This window comes from Staurois parvus, unplaced genomic scaffold (assembly GCF_062004578.1).
Source record: "Staurois parvus isolate SC_StPar_1 unplaced genomic scaffold, SC_StPar_1.0 ptg000153l, whole genome shotgun sequence".
NCBI classification, from domain to species: domain Eukaryota; kingdom Metazoa; phylum Chordata; class Amphibia; order Anura; family Ranidae; genus Staurois; species Staurois parvus.
In genome coordinates this window covers 24619610-24642885 of record NW_028317949.1, presented here as the reverse complement: position 1 = coordinate 24642885, position 23276 = coordinate 24619610, and the positions used below count along the sequence as shown (strand labels likewise).

At 41.0% G+C, this 23276-nt stretch overlaps 1 protein-coding gene across 2 annotated transcripts in view; it reads left to right on the top strand.

The window, feature by feature from the left end:
- LOC149463752 (MARVEL domain-containing protein 3-like) overlaps positions 1-19964 on the top strand; it is a 54856-nt gene extending 34892 nt beyond the window's left edge. The window contains exon 4 of one of the 2 annotated variants that reach the window (XM_089674869.1): positions 17771-19964. In XM_089674869.1, the coding sequence (XP_089530995.1) occupies positions 17771-18462 (692 nt within the window). In that variant the 3' untranslated portion in view covers positions 18463-19964. Of the gene's footprint in view, positions 1-3341; positions 5845-17770 lie in introns of those variants that run through there. The other variant, XM_089674868.1, reaches the window with a different exon arrangement.
- The last annotated feature ends 3312 nt before the right edge of the window (positions 19965-23276 follow it).

The window sequence follows — 23276 nt, the reverse complement described above, 5'->3', positions numbered from 1 at the left end:
GAGCCACGATCTGGGGGCTTTCAGATTCCAATAAGTCACCCCCCCCCCACAACCACCTGATCTTTGTCCTCATCAACATGGAGACAAGGTGTTTTGTCAGGGGGCCCTCTCCTAGCAAAGCATCCCCCTAATGTTGAGCACATGTGACCTGATATTTTTCAGGAGGTGGGGGGCTGCACTCTTGTCCCCCCTCTTTCTTGGCTTGCCAGGCTGCATGTTTGGATAAGGGTCTGGTATGGATTTTGTGGGGACCTCATGCCATTATTTTATTTTTTGGCATGAGGCCCCCCTAAAATCCATACCAGACCCAAAGGGCAAGGCACACAGTTTTTTTAGTCGCCTCTTTTCTTTACTTTCTGCTGTCAGTGGGAAATCCCTACTGACAGCAGAGAGGAGCCGCTGGTTGTGAAGTGGCTGGTGGGTGCCTGATTTTTAACAACCAGCAGCCCTGAGCTGAACTATAACATTTAGCATTGGTAGGAATACCACTGCTACTGTAAATGTTTCAGTTCCCATTGCAGCCAGTCCGCAGTAAAATAAAATGCAAAAACTTACATTAAATAACACAAAATAAAAAAATTTAACTTATATGGTATTTACCGTGTTGACATTTTTGTGAATTTTCACTTTCCTGAGTTAAATACTGCATGTGTTATTTTAAGTCAATTAATCATGAAGTTGTGGGCAGAGCTTTAAATGCCAATTTGGTGGCCTCAGTAGTAGCGCACATTAATGCCCGCACATACAGGAGGAGGCCATGGTCACGTGAAATCATCAGAAGTGAGCCAACTTTACTTGCACAGATAACCCTTTCTGTATGTGTCACTCACTCCTTACACCTCATTTGGTTGTTCTGTAGCTTCTAGCTATGGATTCAGCTATTTCGGTTGGACACTGCTGAGCCTGTACCCACTCCACCAGCATGGCCCGACATGTCACCTTACTTCCAGTGCCAATATGAGACTTCTCCTTTACATATAGAGATCATGTATTCACATGTTCCTGAGCTTCTCCTTTTCTGTGACACCATGGGATACCCTGTGCCATGACATTGGTCTATGTATGTGGGGATCCAATTGCTAGGGAGGGGGCCAAGCTCACAACACCCTCTCTACCAGAGCCTTCCATCACCCATGCCATGTCAACAAGATTTCCACTGACTGGCTGCTTAAGCATTCGACATTACTCTGGTTTCTCCTAGCAATGGCAACATAGACTCTTCTCTTTCTGCTGCAGGTTAGACTCTTGTAATGTTCACACGAACTTCTCTTCATCCCCCTTATAAGTCCTGTTCTTTGATACACCATGCATTCACCTCTTTAGTGAATTCAGACCAGACAGATTGACTTAACAACAAACTGAAGTAGTCAAGTGGTTAAATATAACAGATGAACAGTTCTCAGCAAAAGTTTCCATATAGATTCCTGTACAGGGGCGGACTGACAACTCATGGGGCCCCGGGCAATAGGGGACCATGGGGCCCCTGTGTCCTTGCCCAAACTCAAAAAAGCCTATGAAAAAGGTACCAGGGGCATCTCATGGGGCCCCCTACTGACCCCGGGCCCTCAGGCAGTACCCGAGTTTCCAAATGGTCAGTCCGCCCCTGTTCCTGTACATTCTCTTTTAAGTGCTCTTTAGTTGTTTCTGCTCTTTAGTAATTCCCCTGGTGCTACCTTCTTCCCATGAAATAGTCCTACCTTAAGTCTAGGTTCACATCTGTGAACATCTCACATCCTGCTCTGGGTTTGCACCTCTTCCCACAGCCGCAACCACCCGGACAGAAATACATGCTGAACGCATGCAGGTGCCATTAATCCTGCAATGTGTATAAAACTCATTGAAGCTTACATGAAAACCAATGTAAACTGATGTCTCTGCAAGTGAAATCTTCACGACAGTTTCTATAAATTTTCATGCACGTATGGTGTGAACGAGCACTAATATCTAAGGAAGAATCTGCTTACACCTTCCTTTAGGCCACGGGTGTCAAACTGGTGGCCCTCCAGCTGTTGGCAAAGTACAAGTCCCATGAAGCATTGCAAGATTGTCAGTTACAAGCATGACTCCCAAAGGCAGAGGCATGATGGGACTTGTAGTTTCACAACAGCTGAAGGGCCGCCAATTTGACACCTCTGCTTTAGGCCTTTAGATAGTCCTTCAGCCACCACTCCTGGAAGGGACACTTAAAGAGAATCGTTACATTTGTACTGCTTAAAACCTGACCAAGACACATACTACTTTAAGAGATCCAGCACCTACCCCTTTCCTTTATTTCCTATGTTTAAATACTGTCTGTGTCCCTACAAAGGAGATTTATGTATGCGTGCATATGTGTGAGTGGGTTTGAAATATAAAAGCTTGCTTAACCTATAAAATTGGTGGTGGTGTCTGTATCCCAGTGGGGTGTTTTTCCCTAATTCCTTGGCACAACCAGAAATAAAAGGATATTTATAGGAAGTGAATTCTTAAAAGGTATAGCACAACTTCTACAAATGAAAGTAGATCTAATAATGGAGGACGGGTAGATGAATAAAAGGTCTGCCCCCTCCATTCATAGATCCAGTTTCATTCATAGAAGCTGTTGCATGGCTTCTATGAACGTAGAATCAGAACAGAAATGGCAGGCATAGTTGGTCACTCTTGATAAGGACCTGTGACAGCCCCTTAGTTGTATTAACCCCTGCTGCACCCAAAGATTACAGCAGGGGGGTGTTGGGGCATGGGATGGAGGAGGATTTCTAATAACAGAAGAGAAATTGCCACAAGGGAGACGACATACTGACTGTTGTGTCCCTTGTGATTATTTTTAAGGTTTTTTTATTTTAGATACACTTAGGCCGGCCATACATGGGTCGATTTTCAAACGATTTTTCATTCGAAAATCGGACCTGTTAGTGGGGCAATGGCACCGGCCGATTTTTGTGCTTCCTTCCCATTTCGTTTATCGGGCATGCTGGAAAATTTGTGAAAAATGGCACCATCGGATTACAGAACAAATAATGTTTACGATTTTCGATCGAAAAATCGTTCGTAATTTGACCCACCTATGAAAGATTTTATCTTATGGAGACACTACATATTTTAAAATAGAGTTACACCTATAACAAAATAAAGTAGATATACTGAAAATCGCTAAGAATGTATCTATAAATTCCTCTGCAGTCCCACAGTTCAGCTGGGAGTTTGCAGCTATTATGTAGAAAAATGCCATGTCATAAAGCAGCTTTAGAAATTCTTTTTCCCCCCATATATAAATTAAATCAAATTTTCACATTAATTCTTTTGCATTTCTTACAAAGAATGTTTCTGTTAATTGGCTCCATTGCTTCGGCTTTTCACAGGTATGTTGCAGCTGGTGGAGATTCTTCTAAATCTGTTGATCTTGATATGTGCTTCAACTACTGAAAGTGCATCAGCCGGATTTTCCAGCATTGGAGGATTTGGCAGTTCTTACTATTACAGCATGGGGTATGCTATGAGTGGATTTGTAGGGAGCGAAGTGGATCAGGTTGCACAATTAGACGTGCAGTACAGCCAGATGAAGCTGCCTACTATTTATGCTGCCGTTGCCATCAGTCTTCTCATGCTCGCTTTGACACTGTCATTTTTTTCAACTGGTTGCGTGTCTCGTGTTGCTCATAACAGAATGCTTTTACTGGCCGAAGAGGGCTTTAATGTAATATCTACCCTCATCTATATCGTATGTGTTGCACTCTACATTCACTTTATCAAACAGATTAATGCTACAGACTTGTGTAAGCAACGTGAGTCCCTCTACCATCGTCATGGCTACAATTCCGTGAACTGCGACATAATGGGCACAGAGATGGCGGCATCTGTGTTTGCTGTGATTCTCATAGTCCTCTATGTGGCTAGTGCAGTCGTTGTAGGTCTGTTGTTGCGAAATACAAAATCTGATGGAAATGTCTCGAAATCAGAGATCTTGAAAAGGACTAATGAAGACAACAAATCCCAACTGTTCAACCTCACTAACGAGAATATAAAACCGGAAGAAATCTCCTTTACTGGACATCTTATTTAACATGAAGTCTACACTGGATTGTGATTTTGTCCAAAACAATGAGAGATATCAGCGGTTGAAGACTAGCAGACAAATACTTCATTGTAAAATGGTGGAGCCTGTGAATTGTATTTATATGGCAAATCTACTACATTGGGTATACATGGTTTTTGTACAGTCAAAAAACACCCCCCGGAAAGATCACAAAATTCTTGCCTAAAAGAAATGAAAAATTCAGTCCACCCAATATTTTTGGTAAATGCTGGAGATTTAAAGTGTAAACCTTAAAAAAAAAAAAAGGTTACTTGATCTTTAATGTATATAATGTATATAAATGTACTTTTTAATGTTACTATTTTATTTGTGCATGCTGTTGTTCTGTAATTCCTGGTTGATTCTGCCTGTACCCTTCCTCCTGAGAGTAAACTGACCACGCTTACATGGCAGCTGATCCATGCTAGCGTGGTAGTGTACATCTTGTGATATCTCACAGTATGTTTGGGACCTGCACCTTCCATTGTCAGTACTGAGCTGCTCTCACCCCCACCCCCTTTCTTGCTCATCCATTCTAGCTTGATTTGCTCTGTATTCCCCTTCAGCAACTCCTCCCCTTCAGTCCCCTCCTGTGTAGCTGCTGGGTCTGATTGTGTTTCATTGCGTTGGAAACGTGTGCGCCCAGCAGCCAACATCATTTCTCCTAGTGATGTAATGCCCCACAGCGCACACAAATACAGCAATTATGTGACCTACTTTTAACTAGTGAAACCACATTACAGGAAAGTTTGATAAAAAAAAAAAGAAATCTAGATATATGGATAAATTTGGCTATTTTTTTGAAAAAAGTGTTTATCTGTGCTAGAAGTCCTGGGTCTGCATAGCTATCATCACCCTAATGAGGGGTTCCTACTATCACTATTGGATTCTCTGTGATGTATAATATGATAGGAGAGGATTTAAAATGCCAAGGTAGACAGGAACACAACCAAAACTCCCAGGTTGGTGAGAACAGAGTTTGGAATTGAGAAATAGGGTTTTACATGTGATCCATGTGTTCAATGGAATCCTATTGTTAGTCCTCCTGGAAAGCCAGTATTTGATCAGCTGTTGCAGTGCTGATCAGTATATTCTTACAGGGGTCAGAATACAATAGCAGGGGAAATTCCTGCATCCATATTGCTTGTGTGGATGGCAAAACGTTTTTTTTCCATGCAGCCTGCTAGTTGAAGTTTTACTAATTTAATTTTTTTTAAATTACAAAATGTCATACTTACCTGCTTTGTGCAGTGGTATTGCACATAGCGGCCCCTATACTCCTCTTCTCGGGTCCCCCACTGGCGATCATGACTCCTCCTCCTCTTCTTGTGTCCCCATAGCAAGTGGCTTTCTATGGGGGCATATAGTGTCTGCTTGCCCCTGAGCTGTGTGTCTATGGAGCCATGCTCCCATAGACTTACACAGCGGGACCTAGCCCCTTCCACAATTCTTCACTGCATTTGATTGACAGCAGCAGGAGCCAATGGCTCCTTCTGTTGCATAACTGCTGTGTGAAAAGGAAGAGAAGGGAGAAAAGAAACAGCCATGCACAGTGCTAGATCTATTCTCCCCTCTCTTCCACTTCACTCAGGGAAACGGAGCACAGACAAATATAAAAAATGTTTTTAGCTTTAGTATCATTTTAAGCTAAAAATACTTATCTATCAGTGTGTGTACCCATTGAAGCTGAACTCCAGCTAACACTTTAGGAGCAGTTAAAGCAAACAGTTTTTTTTCCTTTTTGGAATAAAGGTTTTTTAATAAATGAATAAACTCTGACCATTATATGCTCCCCTGTGAGTGGCAAATGGTTTGTCTCAACTCTCCAACTGCTACTTTGTCTGGACAGCTTGGTCCAATGAGTAAGTTGAAAAATAACAGACTTACTGGATCAACAGATGAAAATAAAAAATAATGCAGACCAAACTAATTGGTAAGCTGCAATTTTTAATCAATTTTTATTTTTGGGTTTAATGGGTTTCTTAAGTATAAATGCTGTAGATTTCAAAATATTATGGTGGCCTTGCACTGAGAGAGAGGAGCAGTAAGGACAATGCAATGCCATTGTGTAGCACTATTAAGCCAGAATGTAACCTTCATATTTAATAACATGAGGCTACTAATATACACAATTACAAACATTACATACACATTTTTAAAATAAATAATACACACTGAGCTAATTATTTGCAGTAAAGCGGGACTTCCCCCTAAAAGGGGTAGTTCCACTTGTTTGCATTCTCCCCCCACTTTACTACCACATTTGGTACTTTTGTGGAGGGGGGGGGTTGCAAGTACCTGCTTTTGACAGGTAACTGCTCCCACTTTCAGTCAGATGCGCTGCGGAGATCTGAGCCGGAAGTTTGGCCCCTCTCCTTCCCCAGCAGCCCTTTGGGACTCTTCACAGGTCCCAGAAGACTGCGGAACCATTAACAAAGCAGAGTGCACTTTACGCATGCACAGTTGGAAACCAGCTGTGAAGCTACAAGGCAGTTTCCCTTACTTAAGATGTCGGCGCTTGCACCTGAAGCCGATTGAAGACATCGCTGGATCCCTGGACAGGTAAGTATCCTTTATATTAATAGTCAGCAGCTAAAGTATTTGTACCTGCTTAATTTTTTTTTCTTTTTGGGGGGGGGGGGGAACCTGGAGCTCCACTTTAAGCCAACTCTTTCCAGGTATTTAAGGGTAAATTATTGTATCTTTACATACAGAACACAATACTTATATAAATATACTAACATATAAAATTAATAACCAAAAAAATCCTTATAATGAATGTGAGTCCAATCAGACAATGGTGCTTGAAAAGGTGCTTATTGTATGCAATGTGCCCCAAAATGCTGTAACTAAAATTACAGTGCTCCACCGTGACTTTATTGCACCTCCACCTACAGGTACGGATGGCCGCTCACCCCATACAGTGGACATATACACTAATATAGGTCAACCATGCATAGTAGTTCCATCAAGGAGGCTCCAGGTATGGCAGCAAAGAGCTGATAACAGGCACCACTTCAGATGACACTATATACGGAAATCTTCTCCGCTTTATACTCCATGTAGGAAGTAAGGAACAACTCCCATAGCATAATGCCGTTTATTTTAAATAAAATATATTCCAGAGTAACACTCGCATGGTATTGAATAATACAGATTGATTTTGACATAGAAACATCTGGTCCGCAAGTGTACCGGCAATGACGTCACTAGGCTCCGCCCCATGTGTTACGCCACCAACCACGTGGCATCGTCAGGGAAAAACTTTTTTTATATTTTTCATTTAAAATAAACGGTATTATGCCATCTGGAGCCTCCTTGATAGAACTACTATACTTGGCTGGCCTATATTAATTTATAGGTCCATTGTATGAGGTGAGCGGCCATCCGTACATGTAGGTGGAGGTGCACTAGAGTCACTGTGGAGCACTGTCGTTTTAGTTACAGCATTTTGGAGCACATTGCATAAAATAAGCACCTTTTCAAGCACCATTGTCTGATTGGACTCACATTCATTATAAAGACTTTTTTGGTTATTAATTTTATATGTTAGTATATTTATGAGTTAGTGCAACACTGTTGTTATATTTATATGATTTGAGTGTGGGATCACTTATAAGTGTTATTGCAATAGCTCAATTAGGGAGTTTTCACATTTTTATGAAAGCGCACATTGTTCTTCAATATATAATAATTCTATAAATGATTACTGCAGTGTTTGTCTTACTTTGTGAGAAGGAGTGGTAAAGCACAACCATTGTGTAGTTTTACAAAGAAGGAAGAAGAGCACATGCAAAGAGCAAACACATCTGTCTCAAATACATATACAGTATAGGTAAGAATTAGATTTAAAAACATGCATTACTATGCTAAGGGAAGCTTTGGAAAGATCATAAATTCCCTTTAAATTTATTTTAACCACAATGTAATATATGAACTAGATTTCTAGAGCATTAGGTATACAAAAGAAGATAGCCAACCTAGTTGTTATTCTGTTATGTTAGTTTTCAGAAGATTTATAAAAATCTAATGAACCTAATTACATACAAGAGCAATTAATGATTACCATTGAAAATGAAATATCAGTTAATTTTTTCAAAATAGTTGCTAAATTATTAATTGCAGATTAGCATTTTCACCAATTGTTATTAATACAATTTTTCAATGCTGGAGGACTCAGAGGACACCCACTTCTGCTTAAAGCAGCCTTCTAATTTGTATGTCAGTTTATGAAAATAGCTTCCTGTCAGCAAATCCTTGCCGTAAGCTGGCTAGGGGTGCCTGGTCTAGGCCATGATAATCTAATATCTTTGAGTTTTTTCAAGTTTACTATACCTCAATAGTAAATGTATAATTTATAGTATCACTTTTCATTGAGATTGTTTTCTGTACAATATTATTTTTCCACTACCTCATTTTTAAAGGCAGAATAGGTTCTCTTTCTATGCAAAGTTGGCCATACATCAGTAGAAGTTAATTTTCAAATGGAATCAAATCCACAGAGACTATATTGACCATAGTGATGAGAAAATTCAAGAGCATGATGGAATTTTCTTTTACAGAACAAAATCACGGTGTATGCGGTTTTCATTCAGCAGAAATAATACATATTGCAATTAAACCAATTAATATATCTGATTTTCCATTCCATTGGAGGTTTGGATTCAATTTTAAGTGCTTTCCAATGAAATTAGTTGACTCACTGGTGGCACAAAAGAATGTTCTGATTTTCCTATAAACGTTTAAACAAAAATCTTTTATAGGTTAGAAACTGTATATGGCCAGCTTGCAATGCAGGATGCTTTGATAAAAATATGCCTTGGTTACAGTGATACTGAGCTGTTATTGGCATGTTATTGTGAAAAAAAACTCCTATACCAGTGATACAGATTGAGTGGAGTAAAAAAAAGAGGGGAGTTGATAAAATAAGAGGTACAATGTGAAGGATCCTGTAACACATCACTTTACTGTTAAACATTACCAAAGACTGCCATATTAATAAAACAGTATTCAAAACACAACTGCTTGGCTATCGTTATTTGATAGGAATTTAAAGCCATATTGAACTGCCAGTATACATCAGCTAAAAACATTCCAGCTGTATCAAACAAAAGGTTTAAAGTCTTGCAGTTAATTTTCTGTAGAAAGATGGAATAGCTTAAGTAGCAAATTCTTTCCCCTTTCAACATTCTGCAGAGATGGACCCTTGTTCACTCTGTGGAAAAAGTGGTCTCTCTGCAGAGGTCCAATATACCACCTGCTAGGTAAGAGCTAGAGCTCCAAAACAGCAGGGCACATGAGCTTTGCCAATCGCCTCTGCAGTGAGACCACACTGCAGAATTATGGCAGGGGAGAGAATTTTCTACTCCGACTGAGACAGCTTTTTATAGAAAAAGAACTGTAAGACTTTAAACACCCTTTTTGTTTTTATGCCCCTTAAATGTATGCAGCAGATTTTAAACTGAACGTTCCATTGTGCTTTCATTTTCAAAGGTTTCATAAGAACTAATAGAAAACTGAGGATCATCTGCACAAATTAAAACAATTACAGCAACCTACTTCCCCTTTGTAGCACTATCTCCTTAAGGGCGGCTGAGTATTTTTGGGTTCCCTGTCTGTCCTGAGCCTAGTTTGAAAGTTCAATCCCTGCTGACACCACCGTAAGCCTTTAACCAGGAGGAATCCCTGGCCTGGAACCATAAAATAAACACACACAGGGTGAACAAGTACTCTGGTTATATTGAGGTCAGAATAGTAAGACTGCAAGCACAACATAAAGATACCAGTAGATGATCATGCAATAAGAGTTAAATGCTCTAAAAGGGTTCAACAAAGTATTGTAACATAGTATCACTTTAAGCAACTCCCAAATGTCCTGCAAGATCAGAATTTAACATCAGTCCCAGCCTCTGAGATGTCTCTACCCAAGAGAGCGAAGAGGAACTATCAAACTGTCAGACTAACTCACTTTTGAGCTCTCAATTACTGGTGACTGGGTTTAACTCTGGAGGTGAATTTTTTGGTGAAAAGCAACAATGTCCCTTTTCATATCTCTCTTTTAACAAAAGTGTCCAATCTTATGCGCTCTTGATGGGGCCCTAGTTGGTGCACATTAAGGTTCAGATCTTTCCTTGTGTGAAAGCAAGTTTCCATCAAGATGGTGTAGTCTCAGAAAGGAAAACTCCTCCTTGTAGTGATGTTGAATTTAAGTGAAATTTCTTTCATGCAAAGAATGAAGGCAAAGATTTACTATGATTGTAAAAAGAGGCAGAAGCAGAGGTGGACTCCTCCTCAAAGGTGGTGAACTAGTCTGAAGAAGCATGTTCCTTGGGAGTTTGAAGAGACTTGAAAATAGAGAATAGTGTGATTCAGTATGCAGAGTGCATATACTGGAGCAAAGTCATGTGATTTAGGATGTTCATAAAACACTAATCAGTAGGCTGCAATAAGCTGGACAGTCTGGGCCTCAGTATGATAAGCTGTGATGTAAGGTGTACTGAACTGAAAGAAATAATTGAATTTAACACAGTTGCAACTTGTGATGATCTGGGTATGGAACTCTCTCACCCGATCGGCAGCCACAGTAGCGTAACAGGTAGTCTCTCAGCAGGTGGGTGGGGGGGGGGGCATTTTCTCCTGGTCCCTCTGTCAAGGAGCAATACTCATGGTGGTACTCCGATCCACCTGCCTGCAGGATTGTCTGTCCTGCTTGTCAGTGATACCAGTTGTCTGCAATCCCTCTCCACTTCAGCCTGGGCAGGCCTAGATATCCAGCATCCCCCTTCTCCACACACCCGTTCTTTGTCCCTCACTATCCATTTCCTTCCTGTAGGGTTTCCGGGCTTCTGAATATATATGCTCCCACCTCTTTGCCACCTCTTGTGGGAAATGTAGTCTGTTTACTCCTTGTCTGAGCACAAAGATCCTGCTACCAGCTTGCAAGTCCAACAAGGCTTTTCTTCAGCAGAGTCCACCTAGCTGAACCACAGAACACTGCCATCTTGTGTTCACTTAACTTTATGCAATAAGTATTCATGCAGGGTGTTACACCTTTTAAAAATTATCTAGGTGGTATTTAACCACTAGCTGACCAGCCACTGTACAAATACGGCGACAGGTAGGCACGGCTGGGCAAAACCACGTTTTAAAACGTGTGTTTGCAAAACAGGTAGGGGGCGCGCCACCGCCCTACCTGTTCCGCCGATCACGGCCGCGGATGTCAGTCGCCGGGTCACGGCTGGTCGTTATCGGCTGTGTCCCGCCGATTAGCGGCAATCACTGACAGAGAGCAGGGCTGCAGTAGCTCTGCCTTCTGTCGGTTCCCTGTCAGCTCCTGATATGCTGAGCCGGAGAGAAGAATTTATCTCTCTGGATCATCGGTTTCCCATGCAGTACACACCCCTGCCCAGGGGCGGACTGACCATTTGGAAACTCGGGCACTGCCCGAGGGCCTGGGGTCAGTAGGGGGCCCCATGAGATGCCCCTGGTACCTTTTTCATAGGCTTTTTTGAGTTTGGGCAAGGACACAGGGGCCCCATGATCCCCTATTGCCCGGGGGCCCCATGAGTTGTCAGTCCGCCCCTGCCCCCCCCCCCCCTAGTAAAACACTCCCCTCACACAGTTAACCCTTTCAGTAAATAAAAAAGTTAACCCCTTCCTCCCCAGTGCCATTAGTACAGTGTCAGTGTTTTGGTTTTTTTTTTGCTCTGATCACTGTATTGGTGTCACTGCTGTATAGCAAAAAAGTGGCTTAAATTGCAGTATCTATACCATAGTTTGTAGACGCTATAACTTTTACACAAAGCAATCAATATACACTTATTGGGATTCTTTTTACCAAAAACATGTAGCAGAATACATTTTGGCCTAAATTTATAACTAGCTTTGAGTTTACTATATATTTTTTTATAGCTGAAAGTAAAAAATATCGTTTTTCTTCAACATTTTTGGTCTTTTTTTGTTTATAGCGTGAAAAATAAAAAGCACACAGGTGATCAAATACCACCGAAAGAAAGCTCTATTTGTGTGAAAAAAAGGACGTAAATTTTGTTTGGGTGCAGCATTGCATGACCGCGCAATTATCAGTTGAATAAGTGCAGCGCCGAGTAGCAAAAAGAGGCCTGGTCATTAAGGGGCGTAAATCCTCCGGAGGGCAGGTGGTTAAAATGAGGCACTCCTGCACCATAGGCCATGGAAGCACCAGATTAAAAGTTTGAATCACTTACATTTGTCCTCTTCTTTGCATGCCCATGTTTGGATGCTTGTATGTAAATCTATGCTACAATACGGTCGCACTGAACTCTATAGCTTAAGGTAATTCATTCTAAAATTCATAAAATTTAGGTTCACAGCAAAAACATTGAAGTCTTTCTCTCAGTTGGGATTTCTCTCAGCAGTATTCTAACTTCTACTGCAAACACAGTGCAGATATTTTAGAAGGCGCAGCTATAGCTGAGCTTCTCAGAGAATGACTTGAATAACATTTTCTTCTGTGAAATTTTAAGGTTCCATAGCTCCACAGTGCTTGCAGATGCAGAGGTGATTGAGGGCTGATCTTAAAATTCATTTGTTGCTTTTCAGGAATATGCATATACAGTCAGGTCCATAAATATTGGGACATCGACACAATTCTAACATTTTTGGCTCTATACACCACCACAATGGATTTGAAATGAAACAAACAAGATGTGCTTTAACTGCAGACTGTCAGCTTTAATTTGACGGTATTTACATCCAAATCAGGTGAACGGTGTAGGAATTACAACAGTTTGCATATGTGCCTCCCACTTGTTAAGGGACCAAAAGTAATGGGACAGAATAATAATCATAAATCAAACTTTCACTTTTTAATACTTGGTTGCAAATCCTTTGCAGTCAATTACAGCCTGAAGTCTGGAACGCATAGACATCTGGAACGCACGTTTCATCCCTGGTGATGCTCTGCCAGGCCTCTACTGCAACTGTCTTCAGTTCCTGCTTGTTCTTGGGGCATTTTCCCTTCAGTTTTGTCTTCAGCAAGTGAAATGCATGCTCAATCGGATTCAGGTCAGGTAATTGACTTGGCCATTGCATAACATTCCACTTCTTCCCTTAAAAAACTCTTTGGTTGCTTTTGCAGTATGCTTTGGGTCATTGTCCATCTGCACTGTGAAGCGGCGTCCAATGAGTTGTGAAGCATTTGGATGAATATGAGCAGATAATATTGCCCGAAACACTTCAAAATTCAACCTGCTGCTTTTGTCAGCAGTCCCATGATCAATACATACAAGAGAACCAGTTCCATTGGCAGCCATACATGCCCACACCATGACACTACCACCACCATGCTTCACTGATGAGGTGGTATGCTTAGGATCATGAGCAGTTCCTTTCCTTCTCCATACTCTTCTCTTTTCATCACTCTGGTACAAGTTGATCTTGGTCTCATCTGTCCATAGGATGTTGTTCCAGAACTGTGAAGGCTTTTTTAGATGTCGTTTGGCAAACTCTAATCTGGCATTCCTGTTTTTGAGGCTCACCAATGGTTTACATCTTGTGGTGAACCCTCTGTATTCACTCTGGTGAAGTCTTCTCTTGATTGTTGACTTTGACACACATATACCTACCTCCTGGAGAGTGTTCTTGATCTGGCCAACTGTTGTGAAGGGTGTTTTCTTCACCAGGGAAAGAATTCTTCGGTCATCCACCACAGTTGTTTTCCATGGTCTTCCGGGTCTTTTGGTGTTGCTGAGCTCACCGGTGCGTTCATTCTTTTTAAGAATGTTCCAAACAGTTGTTTTGGCCACGCCTAATGTTTATTCTATCTCTCTGATGGGTTTATTTTGTTTTTTCAGCCTAATGATGGCTTGCTTCACTGATAGTGACAGCTCTTTGGATCTCATCTTGAGAGTTGACAGCAACAGATTCCAAATACAACTAGCACACTTGAAATGAACTCTGGACCTTTTATCTGCTCATTGTAATTGCGATAATGAGGGAATAACACACACCTGGCCATGGAATAGCTGAGAAGCCAATTGTCCCATTACTTTTGGTCCCTTAACAAGTGGGAAGCACATATGCAAACTGTTGTAATTCCTACACCGTTCACCTGATTTGGATGTAAATACCCTCAAATTAAAGCTGACAGTTTGCAGTTAAAGCACATCTTGTTCGTTTCATTTCAAATCCATTGTGGTGGTGTATAGAGCCAAAAATGTTAGAATTGTGTCGATGTCCCAATATTTATGGACCTGACTATACTTAAAGGAGAAGTATGGGCTATAAAAAAAAAACACCTTATACTCACCTAGGTAGATACAGCACAATTGTACAATTTTCCTTTAGATTTACCAAAACCATATAATATATTGCCAAACCTAAACACTTTCAATTTGTACGCAGTCAGCCAGGCCCTTGCACTACTTAGTTGAAGGTAAAGTTAAAGGAAATTGAACAAGAAAATTGTATAGTGTATGGCCAGCTTTAATATCCATGACCTGGACACTGATTCACTTCAAAGTTTTAAAACAATCTGAATTGACTGTATGTTTGATTTCTAATTTTATAAGCAGATTCCTCAACACTGAATCTAACCTTTTAAATACCTCCTCAACTCTTTACCTCCCCTCCAACAATTAACACCCTTTTTTTGCCTGAACATGTAATTTCAGGCATTTTTTTTTTTGCTTGGAAAAGAGCAGGGAAGAATTACAAACTCCAAAAGCTCTGTCTGGGCCTCGGGTCTACCAGGCTCACTTGAGCAAGGTGACAGTGTCTCTTAAAATGTCCAAAGCCTGGCCCAAGATTCACTTTAAAGTCTATGGTTGAGTTCTCCTTTAAGAAAAAAGAGATGTTTAGTTAAATGTCAGTTTCAATTCACTTAAAATGAACATGGACTATAGCACCTGTCACCACTGCCACCTGTGAAAGTGCTCATTGCTAACACTAACCAGCTTTTTCACACATGCTTTGGAAACATTTCTATATCCAGTGCATGCGGGCACATTCAGTAGATTAATGACCTAATTTGCTATTATTCTGTATGCAAGGCACGCAGAGGATGACAACAAAAACAGAAAGTGAGGAAACAGGTTTAACAACCTTTTAAAAGTATAACAACATTGTGAGTTTCACAAAATAGAAAACCTATCTGGAAATATATAGAATTACTCTTCTCATTTTAATAATCTAGTTTTCATTTACAAAGAGTGAGTGTGACCCAGAGAAGAGAGAATGGATGGAGAGTCAGCATGCCTACAGGGAGGAACGGAAAATGTTGAACTAGATAGTGTGGGATTTTCAGGGTATACATTTACAATGATAAACAGATTTAAAAACCACAGTAAATTTTATTTTATCTTACAAAAAAAAGGGGAAAGAAAAAGAGTAAATAATTACAATACTGTAAAAACAAAAATTGAAGCTTGTCTATATTGTTGCAGTAATTCCCTACATGTTTTGCCCAACAAGGGCTTCTTCAGGGAGAGAGAGAAAAGCTTCAACCGCAATACAGTCTACAATATATCAAAAAGAATATACATAAACAATGGAGTTTTGACATACATCCACACAATGAACATAATCAAAAGTAAAACAGAACACGCCTGCTCACCCCAGATGTCAGGCTCATGGAGCTACTACCGCATATCAAAATGCACTATCAAAGAACTTAGTTGGCCTATGCATCCATGCAATTGTAGAGGATATAATAGGGATCAAATATCCATCTAAACATAGGTATAAATAAGCGCAAATTATCTAATTAAATTTTTACCAATATGGGGCAAAAAGAGAATCCGAGGGAGAGAGAACACCAGGTGATGTCAAGTCATTGAAATAATTAACAAAGAATAAATGAAAAATGAATTTACTTGTAAATTATCACAATTCAGACAATAGAAGAAACAAGAAATCAGTTTTTGGAACAGGTCCAAGAAGGGTGAAATCTTGGTAGTTTAGTGGGGAAGGGGCATAGTTCTTTCCTGATTTGAGGCTGAAGGTTGGATGGGCAGGACAGAGCCACAAGGGTGGTTTGTGCAAGGGATGCTGGATATTTATTCTGGAAAGTTCAGGCGAAGAGAAATCTTCCTGCCCTGTATTCTGGGTTTCTGGCGTATTCGAGGTTGTGGGGCACTATCTTGTGGTTACAAATTTATACGCAAATAATATAAAAAGAAAAGAAAAAAACATTTGTCACAGCAGTTTGATGGGTCAGGGTGTTTTGTGGGGGCCAGTCTAAGGCATGGCGCTTCCACTTGGTTTGTAATTGGTGGTTATCCCAGGAGATAGGTCCCCTGGAGAAAAATGGAATAATGTGTGAGGTCGTAAAATCTTTGAGCCAGTCAGAGTGAGGCTGAGGACATGGGTGGTTACAGTTATAAGGTGTGCCTTAAGGACACCCACAAGACCCCCTCCTGTTTGCATCATTGAATTTTAATTGTTGAAATTGATGTTATGTATTAATTTGTTAATAAAAGAGCTGCTGTGGTGGTTTAAACCCATGTCACTCAGTTTGTGTCCTAATTGAAAAAGGTTGAAGGACTGAGGTTGATGAATCTTTTATTCATGCATTGACTAACTACTGAGATATTCCCTACTTGTAACAGCTAAGTAGCTATTGCATAGCAAGTAATTAACCAGTATATAATATAAAGCACACATTGGCTTTCATTTTCAGAACTAATACACAGCAATTTAAGGCATTCTGATGCCAGGACATCATAGAGAAGATAAAAATAAGAGTCTAAAAATGTATCTTGCAGTGTTTGCCTAATGGTGCAATATGCATCAAAGACTGGCTCTGTGTAGGCTGATTTTTGTTTGGAGAGCAACCAATGTGAATAGAACCAGAGAAAAATTAGCTGTTTATAGCATTTACAAGAGCGATCTTTTTTCCTTTTTCTAAGGGCAGTAGAAAACTTTTTACTTTGTACATGCTGGACATTGCTTAGGTGAGTCCAGATAAAGTAATATGTATCAATATATCTTGTTGGCTTTTTTTTAAATTTAACCCCAGCCAGAACATTGCCAGAACATTGCTGATTAAGTAGGAAAGGATTAGACCTCATCAGATAGATTTGCGATTGCTTTCCGGCTTGTCTGACAAAAATTATCTATGCAGGAAATATTGGAAAATATCCCTAGTGGGGACACCTACAAAACTAAAACAGACAGATGTTCTAGCCCTTTCCCAGTCAATCCAAGTTTTAAAGCCTGCCTTCAGCCACAACTTTTTCAAATAATTCTACAAAAAATAAAATGGTGCAAACTGCAGCAAACCTTAGGAATGGATCAGCAGTAATATGTCAATGTTTTCTTCTCAATCCAGCACATAAGATAAGACATGACGTTTTGAAAAAAAAAATACTTGAATACAAGCATGGTCACTCCATTTCCTATATTTGTTACATGTCAGGATAAATAATTGTCTTCTAGGCATTTGAAAATACAGTGGAGCCTTATCATGTTAGATCCCCCATAACAAATGCCCAGACCATTCAAGAAATCTGCCAAAATAAATTACACAGTCTGATCAAAACTAATTGGTGGCCAGTCCTCCATTTTACATGGGCATCAGCCTCTAATTGACAAGACAAGACCATTTATTATTTGACATAAACCATATCTAAAGTTAAAAACTGTCACTGCTTTGCTATGAACCTAGAAAAATACGTGTTATAAGTTTTATGATATATTAGGTGTTAACCTCCTCTTTTATGTTCTCTTTTTCTATAGGTGCCCTGCAATTTGTGGAAATACTAAGTGGTATCTTAGTGCTGATTTGTGTGGTTGCATCATTTGCTGTTATCACTGGCTACACATCTGCTGCTGGATTTGGTTCTTTCAGTATTGACTCAATGTATAGTCCATTTCAAGGAACAGAGCTGCAGCAAGTAAGGGATGCTGACCTACAGTATAGTCAACTGCGAGCACCGGGAGTTTATGGTGGAGTAGCCTTCAGCTTGACTATATGTGCCCTTACAATTGTGTTCCTGGTTCTGGGTGCTAAGCCCATACATAGGGTGTCCATCAAGGTGCTTTATGTAGAGCTAATTTTTGATTCCATTGCTTGTTTGGGTTACGTTGTTGCAGTTGGTCTGTACCTGTATTTTATCAAGCAGGTGAACGCTATGGATGTCTGCAAAACTAGAGAAAGGCTTTATGCAGGCCGTGGTTACACCTGGATGAACTGTGAGGTACAAGGAGGTGATGCCGCTGTTGCCATATTTGGCCTAGTTGCTGCATGTTTGTATTTGTCGAGCTCCATATTGTGTGGCTTATATATCAGGACTGTACGCGACTTCAGGAAAAATCACATGTCTCATGAATATCCACCACCTGCCTACAGTGACAACCAACACATATCAGATAAATACATCAGAGAAAGCCTAGAAGATACTCAATTTCAACCAAGTACACTTGTATAAGTGCCTCCAAGAGACATTGGGATAAAACAAGGACTGTTGTTCTGAATGCAAATTTACCTGTAAAATACTATTATATTTTTACATTTACCTTTAATACAGCAAATGCATTTAACATAAGCATTATGGTTTTAATTTAGATTAGATTCATGCTAGCAGTTTTAATATGTTCAGATGATTACTCGAGATTAGAAGTTGGCAAGAGACTATGAACATTTTCATCAGGTGTGGAAAATACCAGTTAATTGTGCCAGAAATGCAGTGGCCTTGTCACCTCCTGTGAGCTGATCTGAAAGCAAAAACACTGTTATCCTCCCTGTGTAAACTGTTAATCCCTCACCCACCATGTAATGGAGATGAACAAAGGAAGACTTGTCTGAAGTCCAGCCTGGGTAACAACTATGGCTTCTTCTGTTTATACAGTGGAAAAGTGATTGTAGCCACACATGAAGTTAATGTTGCAGGAGGACTGTTTAGGCTTCAGGTTTGAACCGGCAAACATAGGAATGGGCTTATTTGGTTAAATGAATCCACAGACACTGATACAGTGGAATATATCCTTTTTGTGATACCACTGATGAGTGAACATTGTTTTCTTCCAGTGACACCACTGATGCAGGGACAGTTTTTGTATCCAGTGACAACAGTGTTGCAGGGACATTTTATTTCCTTTTAGTGACACCACAGATGGAGGGAGATTTTTCTTCCTTCCAGCTCAGAGGGAAGTTTTTCCCTTCCAGTGACATCACTAACTCTGGGACATTTACTTCCTTCTAGTAACACTACCAACAGTGGGAACATTTTTCCTTCTAGTGACACCACTGATGCAGGGACAATTCTTTCTTCACCACAGTTAACCCCATATTTTTTCTGTGGGACAGTATTTGCACCGTTATTAAATGCTTCAGTTCACTACAATATGCCACAACCACGAACACGATTTTAGTGTACACCACAACCATTACTTATGTTTTGGCTTAGCACTGTGAGCTAAGCCCCGAATAAAAACCGAAAACCAGAAAAGAATCGGTAAACTGCAATGTATGATTTATTTGGGTTTAGGTACACTTTAAGTACAGTAACATCAGCCAATCACAATCCATGTTTTAGTCCACATCCTCATAAAAATAATCTGCTACAGAATAATGAACTGTGTATATTATCACTGCTGTTTGCACTGCCTTACTGAAAAGATTGAAATTTTATTGGAAATTGTTGGCTAATAGATCTTTAGTTTTCCCATGTCAATTCAGACATCAGCACAGAGCCTTACCTAAAAAATACGTGTGCAGCTATAGAAACCTGCATGTGTATGCTGTCGTGTTCAGGAACATTTGTCTGTGCTGACCTCCTAACTTGCCATCTTATCAACTATGGAGCTTTGTAGATCAACTTCACTTAATAAGCGCTGCAGGATTAAAGCAATCTTGTAATTTGTTTCTCAGCTATTGGAGTAAAAATGTAAATATGTAATATATGAAAACATTAAAGAGATTTTATCATGATTAATTGTATTGGATATAAAATTTGATGATAGAATAGCAGACATTTTCTGATATAAAATTTGATGATAGAATAGTAGACATTTTCTGATATAAAATTTGATAGAATAGCAGACATTTTCTTGCAGAGAGTTCACTTTAGGTATCATATGGACAGCAGTTCATTACGACTCCATTAAAGCTGAACTCCAGAAAAAAATGAATGCGGTTATCTTACTTTGCTTATTATTAGCCTCTTGTAATCCCCTTACAGATATGCTCAGGCTGAAAGAGAGAGGGGAAGCAGCCTCTTAGTATCTGTTTGATCTGCAGTTGTCATTGTGCTGCACATGTGGTCAATTATGACACCAGCCATTTGATGGCTTGATAGTTCTGTTGAAATCACAAGCATGCACATGCAATGTCTGTTCTGCAATAAAAAAAACACCTACCTGCTTGCAATCTTCAACGGCATGTAACCTGAGCCACACATGCACATCACAGCTTACAGTGCCGGGATGACTGACTCCTGCACATGCACAGGAATTAGGTCATCCTGAGCCAACCAAGACCACCACCCAAGGAGAAGATGCTGGTGATGGACTCGGACCATTAGAGAGGAAGGAAGTATAATGACTTAAAGCGGAGCTCCACCCAAAAGGGGAAGTTCCGCTTGAAGGACTGCTCCCCCGCTCCCCATTAAGGATTGGCACCTTTGGGGGATGGGGGGAGCAGGTACCAGAATTTGACAGATGCCCGCTCCCACTTCCGGTCCGATTGCCTAGGCGATTGGATGCGAAAGCTGTCTGCCCTCTCTCGCCGTAGTCTTTTGGGACACGTGACAGGTCCCAGAAGACTACAGGACCATTCACGAAGCGCAGCTCTACTCGAGCATGCGCAGTGGGCACCCAGCTGTGAAGCCGCAAGCTATCACAGCCGGGTGCCCACACTGAAGATGCTGGCCTCCTGGAATACAGGACAGCCAGTGAAACGAGCTGCGGGGGACACACCACGGGACCGAGGTACAGGCAAGTGGCTGTTTTTTAAAAGGCAGCAGCTACAGTTTTTGTAGCTGCTGACTTTTATTTTTTGATAGGTCGAGTGGAACTCTGCTTTAAGTACTGCTTTAACTGTAATATCAACTGTGTGTCAAGGATGTGTAAGCTCTAAAATACATCACTTAAATCATGAGCACACAATGCATTAAAAAATGATATAGATAAGTTATGATGTGTTTTATATTTACTACATAAATGTTTAGTTACATGCTAGTATGATCACTGCATGGTAACTGTACTGACCGCAAGCATATGGATATATGTATATAAATAATTGAAGCCCAACTCCAGTCACAAAATGAAATTTAAATTGTGCATTTAATTATTTTAGTCTTGACTACAAACACCTGTCTCTAAGTCATCCTGTAGTGTAAATAGATCAAAGTCACAGTTCCATCTATGAGCCAAGTTTTCCCTGCTCGTCATCTTTTTGTGCACTGGTCCCCTCCTCACCTTCATGTGTTCTTCTGCCTCTGGAGCCTATGAGAAAAGACCTGGCCACTGGAAATGTGGCCTCCATAAACAGAAGATGACCACACCATGCAGGCAGTGGACACACAAAGAAGGAAGTACACAGAAGAAGAGAAAAGGATGTGACCATGGATTCAAGTAAGTAATATTTTTTTTATCTGACTTTCAACTTGACCTTTTCATTGAAAACTCATGAGCCCATTTAGGGTGAAAGTATCATATTTCCCTTTTACAACTCAGTCCTCTGAATTTGCAGTGATCTATATTAATTAGCTCATAACTACAAATGAACTGAGCTTCCAACCTGGGATATGTATAGAAATAAACAAGCTGAATGAGCATGCATGCCTCAAAGATACAAAGTTTCTATGAAAATGTAGTTAGCATCAAACTTGAAGAAGCTTTTATCTTAACATTTTCTATGAATGATGTGGTAGAAATATTTATTATTTTTATAATACAGGACCTATAAAGCGCCAACAGTTTACGCAGTGCTTTACAACGTAAGGGCAGACAGTACAATTACAACACAAATTAATACAGGAGGGATCAGAGGGCCCTGCTTGTTAGAGCTTACAATCTAAGAGGGAGGGTATTCATGGGTAATGCTAGCCATATATGATGTTTAGCATGGATGGAGGAATCTCCAATGCCAACTATTGTATTTAGACAGCAGCAGCACTTTTTCCTTTGCTCACTAAGCCACCTACACTTGCTCTGGTGAGCTTTTGCATATATGAGCATATTGCTGATCAACTCCACGACCGCATCCTCCCCCTGTCCTGCCCCGACTTGGCTTTGACCGCCTACAACAATGCGCTCTCAACAGCCCTTGACTCACTAGCGCCTTTAACCACACGCAACACCAGACCCCGACCGCTCCAGCCCTGGCAGACTGATCACACCAAAACCCTCAAACGACAAAGTCGTGCCCTAGAGCGACTATGGCGCAAAACCAAATCCAAACAAGCCTTTACCCGCTACAAATCTGCCTTCCGCACCTACACCTCCTCCCTCCATGCTGCCAAACAGGCCTACTTCTTGACCCTCATCAAGGCCCTCTCCTCCAATCCTCGCCGACTCTTCTCTGCCTTCAACTCTCTACTCTCTCCACCCCCACCTCCACCCAGCACCTCACTCACTGCCCTTGAGATTGCCAATCACTTCAAAAACAAAATTGACACAATTCGCAAGGACATTGCCGCAACTCACACGCCCTCTCAACCTGTCGCAACTCACACGCCCTCTCAACCTGTCCCCTCTCACACAGCTACCCCCTTATCCCCCCTCCCCCTCGACATAACCCGCAGGGACTTCGTCGCTGCTCAAACTCTCTCCAACCCCCTTCACCCTCACTCAGCTACCCCCTCATCACCCCTCTCCCACGGCCCCACCACTGCTCTGACCTCCTCTTCCACCCCACCCTACATTCCTCATACTGAAGCTCCCCCAACACTCCACACCTTTGACCTTACTACCATCGAGGAAGTCTCCAAGACCCTCTCTGATGCCCGCCTCACCACCTGCCCCCTCGACCCTATCCCCTCACAACTCCTACGACCTTCCTCCTCCTCCATCCTACGCTCCCTCACCCACATCTTCAATCTCTCCCTCTCCTCAGGCACTTTCCCCTCCCCTCTGAAACATGCACACATCACCCCCATACTTAAAAAGCCCTCCCTGGACCCCAATGACCCGAACAACCTCAGACCCATCTCCCTGCTCCCATTTACATCTAAACTCCTCGAGCGCCTAGTCTACACCCGCCTATGCTCTCACCTCAACGACAACAACCTCCTCGATCCCC